The sequence below is a fragment of the Bos javanicus genome, chromosome 5 (assembly GCF_032452875.1).
Source record: "Bos javanicus breed banteng chromosome 5, ARS-OSU_banteng_1.0, whole genome shotgun sequence".
NCBI lineage: Eukaryota > Metazoa > Chordata > Mammalia > Artiodactyla > Bovidae > Bos > Bos javanicus.
The window spans coordinates 1,688,995-1,703,528 of record NC_083872.1 but is presented as its reverse complement, the minus strand read 5'-3'; the positions used below and the strand labels follow the sequence as shown (position 1 = coordinate 1,703,528).

At 42.2% G+C, this 14,534-nt stretch overlaps 1 protein-coding gene across 1 annotated transcript in view; it reads right to left on the bottom strand.

Moving 5' to 3' along the window:
- The window catches only part of LGR5 (leucine rich repeat containing G protein-coupled receptor 5), a 129,639-nt gene that overhangs the window by 18,228 nt on the left and 96,877 nt on the right, over positions 1 to 14,534 (bottom strand). The window contains exons 5-11 of the mRNA XM_061415510.1: positions 12,085 to 12,300; positions 10,299 to 10,370; positions 7,157 to 7,225; positions 5,711 to 5,782; positions 2,642 to 2,713; positions 2,425 to 2,493; positions 2,212 to 2,283 (exon numbers count right to left, since the gene is read on the bottom strand). Coding sequence (XP_061271494.1) covers positions 2,212 to 2,283; positions 2,425 to 2,493; positions 2,642 to 2,713; positions 5,711 to 5,782; positions 7,157 to 7,225; positions 10,299 to 10,370; positions 12,085 to 12,300 — 642 coding nt within the window. The remainder of the gene's footprint in view (positions 1 to 2,211; positions 2,284 to 2,424; positions 2,494 to 2,641; positions 2,714 to 5,710; positions 5,783 to 7,156; positions 7,226 to 10,298; positions 10,371 to 12,084; positions 12,301 to 14,534) is intronic.

Genomic DNA, 14,534 nt, shown 5'->3' with positions numbered 1-14,534 from the left:
TTTTGTTTAATCCTAGTGGTCACCTTATGAGGGAAATATTGTGTTGATTCCCATACAAAGCAAAATGACTTGACTAAGATCACCAGCTACTCATTGGGAAAGCCATGCATAGCCAAGTTATTCCCATGGACGAGAAGTAACTTGGAGGCAAAATCACTCATGTACAGTGACACTGCCTCATTTAGCAGGTACTCAGTGGATGATCCAGCCACAGGAAAGGAGCACTCAGACCTGTACTTCCAGAACATAAAGCAGACTGGAGTAAAGGTCAAGACCTGTGGTTGTGCTCTCAACTTTAATTCTACTTGGTTGATGTGCTGAATGCAGCATTAATGTCTTTTTCAATTCTCTCCTTAAATGAAAAGATATGGGTTGTTATAAAGAACAAATTAATACTATAGATTGACATATTTTGAAAACAGTAAGATAGGGACTTCCTTGGTTGTTCAGTGGTTAAGACGCCACACTTCCAATAAAGGGGGCTTGTGTTCTATCCTTGGCCAGGAAATCCCACATGCCACATGGCCAAAAAAAGAAAAAATGAAAAGAGCAAACAAACAAAAAAACAAAAACCAAAATAACCCAAAAAACAAAAAAGAAAATAGCAAGATACTGCCATTCATACAACTGCATTCTTTCAGGCCTTTCAAGGTTTCCACTTAAGGAAAGAATAATGTTGTAAAGGAAGTGAGAAAGATGACGGTAAGTGCTAACACTTGGGCAAGCTGGGGAAGTGCTAACACATGGGCACGCTGACACTTATACCAGGTGCTGGTATAAGTGTTTGACTTGTAGTAACTTACTGAATCCTCATGATGATCCCCTGAAGGAAGTAGACTTTATAGATCTTTTATAGATTGGGAAATGGAGCCCTGGAAGGAATAAATAATTCGCTCAAGATACTGTGATTGCAGTGACAGAGAGGCCAGATTTGAACCAGAAAAACAGACCTCGGAGCCTTTGTTCTTAACCAGCTTGCCAGTCAGCCTCAGTGCAGGCAGCTCTAGACTCAGGCGCTTTACCATTCTGCGTGACCTTGTGGAGACAGATGCAATTTAAATACTGCCTCCCCACTTATCAGTTATAATGGGTGAAATCCTGGTCCTGGTACTCAGCCAGCTTCCTCAAAACTGAGCATGTGTCCAGCCTGTCTTAGGTATGGCGGGCAGAATTCCAAGATGGCTGCTGAGATTTCCACCTACTGGCGTCTAGACGCTTTCTCCCAGTTATTCAGTCCCTGAAGAAAGTTCCCATTCTTCCACTTAACATTGTAGAGCTGCGTGTTGTTTGCTACTGGACAAAGCTTGTACTAGAATCACAGCTGCCACAGAAGTCTCCTTTCTGGGAACAGAGCCCTGCAAGGGACCCAGGGTGCTTTCATGACATCCCCTCAATGCTGGAGGGGGTGATAACAGGGCATGGAAGGAGGAGGCTGAAAAGTGGAAGGTCAAAACCAGGCTCTCCCAATTCCTATAAACTACGTTTTGTAAAATGTGGAAAGGGCAGAGAACAGAAGTCCCAAGGCAACAGAAATAACATACGCAAGTTGTTTACCTGTTAGATGAAACATTAGAACATGGCACCCACAACTATACTGGAAGAATGTTTGGTTGCCTTTATCAAGGTTTGTGTGGGTCTGATAATTTTATTTTGGCATCCGTATTGGGTTTCTGACCCATGATTTTTTCTTTCTTGCTTTGCAGAGGATTTAGAGGGAGGTGGGAATGAAGTTATATTGGCTTGTTCATATCCATTTTCTGAAAGGAAACGTGTGCCAGTTGAAACGCTGATGGGAGACTGTTTGGGACTTGGAAACCAGGGGTCCACTGGCATTATTGTTGTTTATTTGCTAAGTTGTATCTGACACTTTGTGACCCCATGGACTGTAGCCCGCCAGACTCCTCTGTCCATGGGATTTCCCAGGCAAGAATACTGGAAAGGGTTGCCATTTCCTTCTCCAGGGGATCTTCCTGACACGGGGATCAAAGCTGCGTCTCCTGCATTGGCTTTTTTTTTAACCACTGAGCCACCTGGAACATTCCACTGCCGTTATTACTAGGGTCATATCCAAGAGCCACTTCCCTGGACCAAGGAGGCCTGACCTCCTGAAGACCCTCAAGGAAAGAACTTTCTCCTCTTTAAAGGATTACTGAAATAATGCCTGTCATTTCAGCCCTGTTTACATAATATTATTGCCTTACTGATACGCACAGCACTTGGAGATTAGGTAACTGATCACAGACAGTTTGAGGAAGAGATGAGATCTGTGCTCCAGTTAAAGTCCTGTTGAAACACAAACCAGACATCATTCTTGTATTCAGACATCATACAGGGACATATTTTGATTCATTGATGTTAAGACTAGTCAGGCTTGAAGGGCAGTGGAGATTCTGGGCAAAATCAAGAGGCTACTCAAGTACTTACAGACTCTCCAGGCTCGCAGTTCCAGTTAAATCAGGAAATTCAGTTATTTGTGAGGCGCCATTCAAAGTCCTAGAAGGAGGAGTACCTGAGTATTACTGGGAGAAAATTCTAGGAAGGGGTCATTTTTATGGCCATTTCAAAACACTTGAAACGTTCATTTGGTCTTCACAGCAACCTTGCAAAGAGAAAATAATCAGTAAGAGAAATAAACACTTACAGTGTTCTCAGTTCAGGTAAATGTTGAAAAGCAGATCTCCCAACAAGCTGGATGGGGTTGTCATAGAAATGTCTGAAAAAATCCAAACACCAATGTCTTATCATAGAACTTGAATGACAAATGAATATTCCTTCCAAATTTCAACAAATAAAATTACATTATTTATGTAATTTTGATTATTTGACTTTAGGTAAACTTCAAAACTATTTCACTCACATTATGAGGCTTTTGGTAAGAAATCCATACTATTGAAAATTTCTGACAAGGCAGATTTGAATGTTAGCTACTGTGGAGAAAAGCAAGTGAACTGGCTGTTTTTTAGTCACTAAGTCGTGTCTGACTCTTTTGCCACCCCATGGACCATAGCCCACCAGTCACCACTGTCATGGGATTCCCTAGGCAAGAATATGGAGTGGGTTGCCATTCCTTCCTCCAGGGGGATCTTCCTGACCCAGGGAATGAACCCCAGTCTCCTACATTACAGGTGAAATCCTTACCAAGAGCCGCTTGGGAAGCCTGAACTCACTGTGTAACACTTAAGACTCTTCCTCTACCTCCAATATCTAGAATATCCACCGAGTGGCAAAATATTATTCAAGGTGCTGGCAGTTATATCATTAGCTAAGGAAGATGAAATTCTCTATATTTACATGAGGGTCAATATCCTCTGGTCAAATCTTACAGCATACATAAAGGATTCTTCAATTATATTTGAGAAGAAATTTGCTACTCTGGGTTTTGTAACATTAGATTTTTAAAATTTAATTATTGCTCTAAAAGTTAACACATTATTAGAACTGAAAAAATATTTTGTTTTATGGGTGTTTTCAATGTAATGATATTTGAACTGCCTGGTAACGGAATTGAAGAGAACCTGGGGGGATGGTCAGGAGGGTTGGCTTGAGCCATGCAGAAAGCTGAGAATATCAGTGAAACAAGTAGGTGTCTAAGTTAAATAGACAACCCTGACTGTGTTTCATAGCAAGAGAATGACAACACGGATGCTGTGCTTCCAGGGGGATCACTCTGCTAGTGGTAGAGGCAGGGAGGTGAGTCTTAGACTGGTCAAAATCTAGAGGATTTAGAGGGGGGAAATGAAGTGGCAGAGGGGATAGAAAGAAGTTACGGATAGGATGGGGTCTGCAGAGGTAGAAATTAGCCTGGGTAGCCAATGCAACAAGAAAAACAAAGAAATTGAGTCAGGGTGGGGAGTGTGGGCGGGAGTGGCAGTAGCAAGAGCTAGAAATAGAGGCAGAAGCAAGGAGAAAGGTGTTTCCTGGAGAAAACATTCATGGCCACCATGTAGCGGATAGGAGTGCTAATCAATATTGGGGGCTGTTAGTCCTCTGCATGGGTCATTACCATATCAAAAGAGTGATTAAGAAAACCAGTCCTGTGGCTTCAAGAAACAAAAGGCGCAAAGAAAGGCAATACAATCTGCCAACTTCCAGTATGTAAATAGTCTCTAATGAGAACTAATGTTTGTTGGCAATAAACTTTAACCCCCTTAGTTTGCCAACAGACTGTCAGAACATTTCAGAAATGATGAATGGTATGTTTTTTTCTCAGTTGTCAGGGCTAATTGGGATTCCAGCTCATTTGGGACAAATGCTACCCGGTTCCAGAAAGCCTCTCCGTCAAGTTGGCACAGGACAACGGATTATCTGCCAAGAAGTGCCCTTAAAGTCCTGTTCAGAAGTTATCCTTACTCCCCCTCCTCCATATTTCAGACCTCTCCCTCATGACCTCAGGCCAATACTATGCCCCAAACCTGCCAGTTGTCTTTGAATTAAGAGCCAGACTAATACTTACATATTTTCACCTTCCTATATATACCTACACATGATTAATTTTCTGTTTGTGCTAAATATGAAACACAAAATTAATCATATTTTGAAGCGGTAACTCTATCTTATGCCATTATGGCATATAAATCCTCACATACACATTTCTAGAACATAGGCATCTTTCTAGAATTACACCCTAGTTTGTATAAAAGTAACTCAGTGTTTGGACTTAAACATGAATGCGTATAGAGACTTAGTATAAAACGGTAGTTCCCTCATCTCCCCCTCCTTCTTGCAGTAAGGGACCTCCATTGTATGTAATAATATATATATCTACTTATATTTTAACTTATTGAGGTATAATTGACACACGCATGTATTATTGTGCATGCTCAGTTGTGTTTTACTCTTTGTGACCCCATAGACATTGCCATTTCCTTTTCCAGGGGGTGTTCCCGACCCAGAGATCGAACCTGGTCTCCTGCATCTCCTGTATTGGCAGGTAGATTTTTTTTTTTTCCCCACTGAGCCACCTGAGAAGCCCTAACTGAAGCATAAAATTGTATATTTAAAATTTACACGGTGGCGATTGGTTGAATGTATATATTGTGAGGGCTTCCCAGTTGGCACAGTGGTAAAGAATCTGCCTGCCAGTGCAGGAGATGCAGGTTCAATCGCTGGATCAGGAAGACCCCCTGGAGTAGGAAATGGCAACCCACTCCAGTATTCTTGCCTGGAAAATTCCATGGGTAGAGGAGCCTGGTGGACTACAGTCCAAGGGTCCCAAAGAGTCAGACACAACTGAGTACGCATACACACATACACTGTGAATGAATTCCCCCCATGTAGTTATTTATCACATACTTAGCTTTTTTGGTGAGAACATTTAATATAATAATCTATTTTTCTACTATACTTGGGTTCAAATTCTGAATGATCAGGTCACTTTGACATTGACATTTAAAAAATCAGTTTTACTACTTAGACAATAGAGATAAGCAAAAAAGCATTTCATTAGATGATTGTGAAGTGAGACGAAACATTTGAAGATACCAAACATAAGGCAATGAACATTTTAGGTCCTAGAAGAAGAATCTTTAATATAACTTCAGCATTCAGCTAAAATCTAGCAAAACACCTCCACATATACTTCTCTGTATGAATTTTTACAGTGACTGAGACAAAACTTGGGCAAATAAGAACATTTATTGTATTATGCTTAAAAGTACAATGCATGCTATGTTGCTGGATAGAAAAATTGAAAAGAACTACAACCACTTACATTGTAATAAGAGAAGGGTTGCCTACAAAGGCCTTCTCCGGTATCGACTTGATATTGTTACTATGAAATCCTCTAGAAAGAGAGGAAAAGACAGTTTATAGAAAATAACCTATGGGGTAAAATCATTTCATAGTCCCTTCCCCAAACCTGTGGCAATAATCAGCATTTTTAGTAACCAGAGGATAAGGTTAAATTCCTCCATGCATTTTGAAACTTTCACGCCCTCACTCCCTAGGAGAAAAGGAAATCACAAGCTGTCATCTTGAATGAGGAATAAGGAATCTGAAAATAATAACCGAGCTTTATGGAAACTTATAACCTAGTATTATAAAAAGAAACCATCCATCCATTACTATCCAACAGAGCATCATGGTCTAACGACTTGAGACAGAGGAAACCATCTTTGGAGAAAGGATTATGATCACTCCTCCTGACCCCATTTGCAGCCAGGAGAAGAGAAAATTGACTTAAGCTGCAGTTAAGTGGAGATTTAGATAATCTCCTTATGAGGACAAAATTTCCTGAGCTGAAGAAAGGTGCCCCAGCTCAGTGAGTCTGTAATAACAAATTGATTCTCATCTATCAGTGTGATGTCATCTGACCGGCAGACGGACAGAGTCAGTGGTCTTGGTCTACATGGGTCTGTGGCTGAAGGAGGTGAGTGGCAGTTTTGGGGCTGCCTCAGCCTGACAGTGGTGACTTCTTGGGTAAGCGCCACATGGGCATCCTGCAGCAGAACCCCACAGAGGCTTTTCTTATAAACAAGCCCTGCTGTCTGCCTCCTTTAGCTGTGTGTCTTATTTCTGTCTGCCAAGAGAAGAGACTCTGTGTTTATTTTTCTTTCCAAGTGTGAGAACATCACAAAGGTTATTCATGTATTTAGGTATTAAGAAAAGTAATTAAATTATAAATAAAAAAGATGATATATGCAACCTAATAGCTGAAAGTTAGCTTTATCATAGTAAAATGGTGGGGTTCTTTAAAAATTAAATAATATTTATGAAGCATTAAAGGAATATGGAATAATGTATAGGAAGGCATCTAACATTATACTAAGCCTGTACACTGTATTCATCTAGTCCTAGACTCATGCAACCTAGAGAAGTTTGTTGCTGGATATGCTCAGCAAATTAGTGAATTCCAATATAGTTCTCTACATACCTATAGAGCATATATAAATGTTGGAAAAATATGACTTAGGAAAAGAGAATGGCTTAGAGAAATACATACTTTTTTCCTAATAAACACAGAGAAATCCATCATAAATTTTAAAAGATTATCTGCTATTTTTGGTGATAGAATCAAATTAAAATACATTTTAGATGTAGTTAACCATCATTTATATGACCTTTCAAATTCTTCTTAGTCATATTATATACAGTAGTCAAACACATTTTAAAATACATTCACAAAGAATAGTTCTCCCACTAAATGTGTCCTACTTACAGTTCTTTAAGGTTGGAGAGTGTCCTGACTGCAGTGGGGAATTCATCAAGATTATTATAATTTAAATCTCTGAAAATAAGTAAACAGCATGTTCAGGTTTTCATTTAAAAATTCATGTACGTGACATTTACAAGGAAAGTTAACACGATCTTCCAATGGATCCGTATCACTGATAGCAATTCTTTCTCTTTAAGGAGAGAGACTTTGTTGGCTTGCTGAGCACCATCATTCTACAAGTATCTGCACTGAAATGATCATTAGACTGATTCTGAGAGATTTCAAAGAGTCAAGGCTCAATGGCCCTGGGCATTAAAAAAAGGGAAGGAGTTTGGGATGGGCATGTACACACTCTATATTTAAAATGGATGACCAACAAGGACCTACTGTGGATAGCACGTGGAACTCTGCTGAAGGCCGTGTGGCAGCCTGGATGGGAGGGGAGAGCTTGGGGAAGGATGGATACATGTACATGTGTGGCTGAGTCCCTTCTCTGTTCACCCAACTATCACAACATTGTTTGTTAATTGGCTATACCCTAATACAAAATAAGCACTTTTTTTAAAGGACATGTACGGCATTGTGAATGTCCAAGTGTCTAGAGCGTGAGGCCAGGTGTTTATGGCTGGCTGATGCCGTTCTTCTCCTGAACCTGGCTCACCAAGCTGCCAACGAGTGTGTGCCCTGCTCGACCGCCTCTGCTTTCCTGGCCCCGCCTCCACCCTCTGACTTTGGCCCGTCGCTTTTCAGAGGCTCTCCTGAGAGGACCTCTAGGAAGGAGGCTTCATTCCTGACTCAGGTGCAGTTCCGGCCTTTCTCCCAGCCTGAAGTCCAGGGTGATGGCCTGCATCTGCAGGCGCTGATGTGATACAGGGTGCTCTGAAGAAGGACATCAGGTCTAGAATATCCACATGGTCACAAATAAGGATTCATTTTCCTGGTCTGTGAGGCAAAGCTCTATCGTCCTTCATGCATGGACAGGGAATGACCAGACCATCAATCTCAAGTCATTCGTCTCTCTGTTATGACACAAATGGCTTTTCAATTCCATTACTCACAAGTGCTTTATAGACTTACTCCACCTCTGATCTACATTTCCATATGAAAAAGTAATTGCCTCCTGATCTCTGGGAAAGGCAGATTTCCCAAATGACGCAGAAAAATCTTTTAGTCAGGCAATCAGATGTGGTTAGATCTTCCTCTGTGGGGAAGAATTGCTATTTAATTTTAAGAGAGAGATAATTTGACCGAGTTAAACATGAATCAAGATTCCTACTTGTCTGGCACAAACCATCCTTAAGCTATACAGCAGGCAGGAAACTTGTGTCTTTTGTGGACATAAATTTTCTTCCTGTTTGTAAGTCTCTCCAGATGCTCTGTTTTGATTAAATGAGGATTGGATCCTTATAAGTTACTCAGATTTCTAGTGACGGAAAGGAAGATGTTGGGAATAAATTGGTTATTTTACCTATCCTCTGGAGCCCTGGGCAAAGTGAGGGAAGAGGGGACATTGAGACTTATATGAATTTGCCCTGAATGTATGAATTGCCTGAATTTGCAATCCTGGGTCCTCATGTCAAACATGGGAAAAGAAAAAAAAAAAAGAAAGACTATTTATGGAAATAACCTATCAAAGCCCATCTTGTTTTCTGTTCCTATTGAGTTGAAAAGGACTGGAAGGTGCTTTCCATTGCTAAGATCCCCAGTCCAACCCTTGTGTAATTAAAGGAGAATTTCTAATTTTTCCAAGCAGCTGATGGGAACAGCTTGCCTGTGCCATTAAGCTGACTTCAAAGTCCTGCCTAGACACAGTGACCTTTGGCATCTCCACATGAGGATGGTTCCTCCCTTCTCAGAGGAAACGCAGTGACTTAGTAACCTGGAAGGACAGCTGTTAGGTCCCTCAGGAAATGAGTGAACGCAGGTCCGGTTAGACGCTGTGCTGACCAGGTACATATCGCTAAGTTCCATATGCAAATGAACAGCGGGCTCCAAGGCCACAGGAGAGGCGTTCTTTGGTCACAGCCTTCTGCTGTCCAGGTCAGAGCTGGTGTTGTAGATTCAGTGATTCTGTGCGGCTTATTTTGTGTGCACGCTAAGTCGCTTCAATCATGTCTGACTCTTTGTGACCCTACGGACTGTAGCCCACCAGTCTCCTCTGTCCATAGGATTTCCCAGGCAAGAATACTGGAGTGGGTTGCCATTTCCTTCTCCAGGGGATCTTCCTGACCCAGGGATCGAACTCTCGTCTCTTGCATTGGCAGGCAGTTTCTTTATCACTGAGCCACCTGAGAAGCCCCAAACATGGATTTTGGAGTCAAATTAGAGAAGGAAGCAAGCCTCAGTTTTGCTGCTAACTGACTACGTCATGTTGATAAATAACTGTACTGGACCCTAAAAATGGTTATCTCTCTCTCTCTCTCTCTCTTTCTTGCTCTCTTTTTTGGCTGTACCACTCAGAATGAAGAACTTCCCTGACCAGGGATTGAACCTGAGCCCCCCACAATGGAAGTGTGGAGTCTTAACCACTGGACCCTTAGGGAAATCTTGGAGCCTAAAAAGGGGTCATAGTACCTGTTCTCATAGGATGGTTGTAGGACTGATTTGAAACCATGTGTGCTGAATGCTCAGTACAATATTTGGTTAGAGACACACTCAATAAAGGGTAGCTGTTATTACGTTTTAGACTTTCGAGTTGCTCCTGCAGGAACCTCCACTGTTTGCCGATGAGATGCCTATTCCTCTCTGATTGGACAGTCTGGCACTTGCTCGTTTGCATCCTCTCATTCAGTGGGGAGGGCCTAACTCATGAATGGTGAGCCTGAGTGACAATACTCAACTGATCCCTGACAGAGAGTACACATTCCTGAGCAAACAGTCCCTGCTCAGTAGAGGACATCTCATTTAGCTTCTAACTATTCCAACTAATTTATCACCCTTGTTAGATTAAAATAAAATCTCAGTTTTATGGTTTGGCTCTGTAGAGTGTGTATAGGGGCATAAGATAAAGCCACTGTAAATATCTGTTTAAAGCTCAGGCAATTAACCAAACCAAATAGCAATTTTGACTTTAAGGCTATTTTGATTCCTTCCAAATAGTCATGAAAACACTGAGAAAAGGGCAACAAATAAAAGGTCAACTCACAAAGTCTCTAGGCTGTGGAGCCCATCAAAGCATTTCTTTCCCAGGGAGTGGATTCTATTGTTATGGAGATGTCTGCAGGAGAACATTACAGACAGTCAGGAAGGCGCATTGCACAGGGAAAGTGAGGCAAAACGTTTTGATTGCTGAAATCCAAAAACACTTACTCTAAAGAATGTACTAATTATATGTAAGAAATGCTTTGTTTAACATTTCTGTTTGTTTGCTTTGAAGGTTTTACGCCCCGTTCACTCTTACCAGAGATGACCCTATACCACAGAATTTAACAGTCACAGTTTTACCTTTTGGGTTTGAGATATCATGGAGTGAATAATAATTGTGGGATTAGCAACAAGGCTGGAAAAAGTAAATTCAGGTTGCTCAGTGTGGCTTTGGGATACAGAATGTTAAATAGAGATTCTGACCAACATCGACAAATGGAGGGTGGAGAGGAGGTGGTCCGAGGTGTATGCAGCAAATTTTCTACCAAAGCTGATTGCTTATCGTGGTTGCTTTGCCAGGGTGGGGCCACAGGTTAATAGGAAACAACAATTTCAGCCACAGAGAATGGGGATCAGATTTTTTGACTGCCCAAGGAGATTAGTTATCTTGTCATAGTATAAATGTGTTTGATTATCATCTTTGGCTCAATGATAAGTCGGTTACATCAGGGCCAGTGAGAACAGCTGTGTGCATAACTGAAAACTGGACCAAGTCCCAGAGGGATTTTTGGGAAATGGGCTTAAGGAGGTCGGGGGGGGGGGGAGAGAAGAGCTGAATTTCTGTAAATTCATTCCCTCTAGTGGAGGGAAACATTAAAGCACCAAAAGCATCATCTTTGTATATGAACTTCAGGATAGAAATTTGTTAATGTCACCCCACATGTCCGATCCTTTCAAAGGTTGCTTTCTAATAAATGTATGCTGGTATCATGTGAGTCTATGTGGCACTTATTGAGGATCTTTTACAGGCAACACATGACGGGAACCTCAAAAGATGGATGAGATGCTGGCCAGCCCTCAAAGGAGTACACACCACAGGGCAAGAGACAGGCCCATCATCAAGAAAAGTGGAATGACTGAGGCCCGCGGTGGGCTGGGGGCAGGAATGCAGCAAAGGCAGAGACAGCGCAGCAGCCACTTTCCTCCAAGCAAGCTCACCTTCGAGCCTTTCAAGCAGCTCCTGTTGTCCTCTGCAGCACTGACTACTGTATCATACACGTGGGGCATACTGCTGCCCTCTTGAACCGTTTATTTTTCCAACTATTACTTGAGATTATTTTAGTTTACTTAAAATAATGAAATCTAGATCTCAAAGGGAAAAAGCCTTACAAATGCATAACTTGTTGTTAAGGGTTTGTCCCTTGCTTCTGTTACCTTGGAAGGGGTTCAAGAGGTACTTATTAAATAATAAGAAGGGCGTATTTCAATTTGACCTGCATTACAAATTAGTATCAGAAATAAGGGATTTTTATTAACTTTGGTCATGGGACTAACTATACAGTGTGGTGATTACCCGTGTAATATACAATGGTTTCCCTGAGAGAGAGGTCATATTTTGTTATTTCTGAATGCCTAGCAGTGCTTAGCAGTTACCAGGCGCTCGATAAATGTTGTTTAATTCTTTTACACGATTAAATATTTAGAGTCATTTTGGGGGGTTTCCCTCCCTTAAAATGTCCCTCTTCAAAGTCTGAAGGGCTATCATTCTAAGGTCAAGGTCCCATAGAGAATTACAAGGTCTTAGTGAATTTAGAAACTGTTAGGGGGGAAAAATCAATAAAACTTACAGAACCACCAAGCTGGAGAGGTTTCCAAAGGCATAGTCTGGTATGTGGTGTATTTTGTTCAGGGCCAAGGTCATGGCCTGCAGCGCTGATAAGCTTCTGAAAGCCTGGACCGGGATCTCCGTCAGCGCATTGTCATCCAGCCACAGGTGCCTCAGGGAATGCAGGCCGCTGAAGCAGCTGGGGGGCACGGAGCTGATGCGGTTGGCATCCAGACGCCTGGGGAAGAAAGCGAGAAAGAGTGGAAAGCAGAGAGCAGAGCGCAGGCAGAAGACAGGCTCTGCAGGAGAATCTCGACACACTGATCAACCAGAGTGAGGCGGGGCTGGGGCCGCAGGAGCCGACACCTGGGGCGTCTGCCTCCTGGAAGCCTCCTCTCCGGGTGCGAGCAGGACTGCTGCTGTGAGATCCCACATGGCTGTGAGTCTTTTCCAGGCTTGGGAGGACCATGCTTTCCAGCAAGGAGGTGGCCTCCTCCGGGCTGTAGTGTTTCAGCTGATGATCCTTTAGCTTTCCTTTCTGACACCAGGAGAAAGACAGCCCCTCTGCTCCTTCCCACATCAACCAAGTCAGACAAATGTTGTTGCCTTCCCGGACTGTTTTGAACACACAAAACATACTTATTTTGGTTCATTGAGCTGTGGGAAAAGATTATTTCAGCGTTTGAAAAGGACTGAGTAATTTTTACAAGGCTAGGTCAGGGAGATTCCCTGGAGGAGGGCATGGCAACCCACTGCAGTATTCTTGCCTGGAGAATCCCACTGACAGAGGAATCTGGCGGGATGCAGTCCATGGGGTTGCAGAGTCGCATACGACTCAAGTGACTTAGCACGCATGCATGAGTAACTTTTACAAGGCTGTTAGAGATATGCTTCAGGGAGGGGGAGGCGCCCCTCGCCCCTTAGTACTCTGCTGCAAAGCCTAAAACAAGCCGGCTTTCTTGTTCATCCTAACCAATGGCACTGAGCAGATGTTTGCTTTCCTTGACATTTTAAATGAATAGTAAAATTAATAGCGTTCCCAGTTTTTGCTTGCTTTTTCTACACATCACTTTTTTTTTTAAATGGGGAAATACGTCTAAAAATAGGTCTAGTTAATAAGCTGCTGCAGCTTCAGAGCCAGTAGAGGGAGTGCAATACATTTATTTTACCCTGATCCAGCCTAGAAGTGGCTGTAACAGCAATGCCTTAACTTTTCTTATTGAAGTGACCAGACAGACACAGATTGAAGTTTTCTGTAAGGTGCATGAAACATAGGACCCTCGACATTCAGTTATGCATCCACCAGCCCTTTTTTTTTTTTTTTCAATCTGTTCTTAAGACTCACACATTTATTTGCATTTTCAAAGCTAGGATTTAAAAAAAGAAGAGTTGCATTTTAAGCAGTGCATGTATTAGGAAGGATTAGAACATCACGAGTGGATTTTGAAAAATGTTTTAGGAAGCATTTAAGACTAAACAGATGCAGGAAGCACTCGAGGATCACGAAATAATCCCCTGCAGACCAAATTTAAACAGCTTAGAAGCAGCATTCTCTGTGGTAGGGAGCGCCTCTCCACGAAAAGTGGCTTCCCCACTTTCCGTCACACATGTCATTCCACTCCTGCTCTGGCCCCTGCTTCTCCCGACTGAAGGGAGAAGGCATGCCCTCCAGGCCCCGAGCCAAGCTTTTAAATTTAATTTAATTTTTTAATTGGAGGAAAATTGCTTTCCAGTGTTGTGTTGGTTTCTGCCATACAGCAATGCAAATCAGCCATAATTATACCTATAGTACCTCCTTCCTGAGCCTCCCTCCCCGCCCCCCATCCCTCTAGGTCAAGTTTTGATGCTGAGATAAGGTCACTTGGAACAAACAAGTCCGATGCCACAGTCCATTCACAATCAAATTTCCAGAAGAATAGCTATCACTGTAGGCAGCAGACTTGCACTTCCAGATATCTCAAGGTTCTGTCTACAAACAGAACAGGAAACGTTCAGGCAAACCCAACATGGTCCCTTTCCCTCAATCCAGCAACAACATGCTCCGCCCATGTTTAAATAAGGTTCACTTTCATCAGGGCATGAGGAGGTGCTTGTTTTTGTTTGACTAGGAGTAAAGCACATATGTAAACTCTCCTTAATGACTGCACTGATTAAAGCATGAAGACGTTATTTAAATACTATGAGTTTCCGAGTTTTTGTTGACATATTGTCTGATGATTGCCAGTGGCTTATGCAGTGAAACTACAAGTGGCTTCTAAGTCCTGAAAAGGACTGACCTTCAAGTTTAGTGCAAAGGGGGAGCATGTACAGAAAAGGCTCTCTCTGCATTGAGTCACGGGCTTGTCTTTTTCGATATTTAAATTACTACCAAAGTTTCTGCAGGATCTCAAGTGATTCTGGCATCAGTTCCCAAAGTTAAGAAGCCCATTTCTCTGGATAGATGTCTTTTACGAATCATTTCTCCCGCCAGTA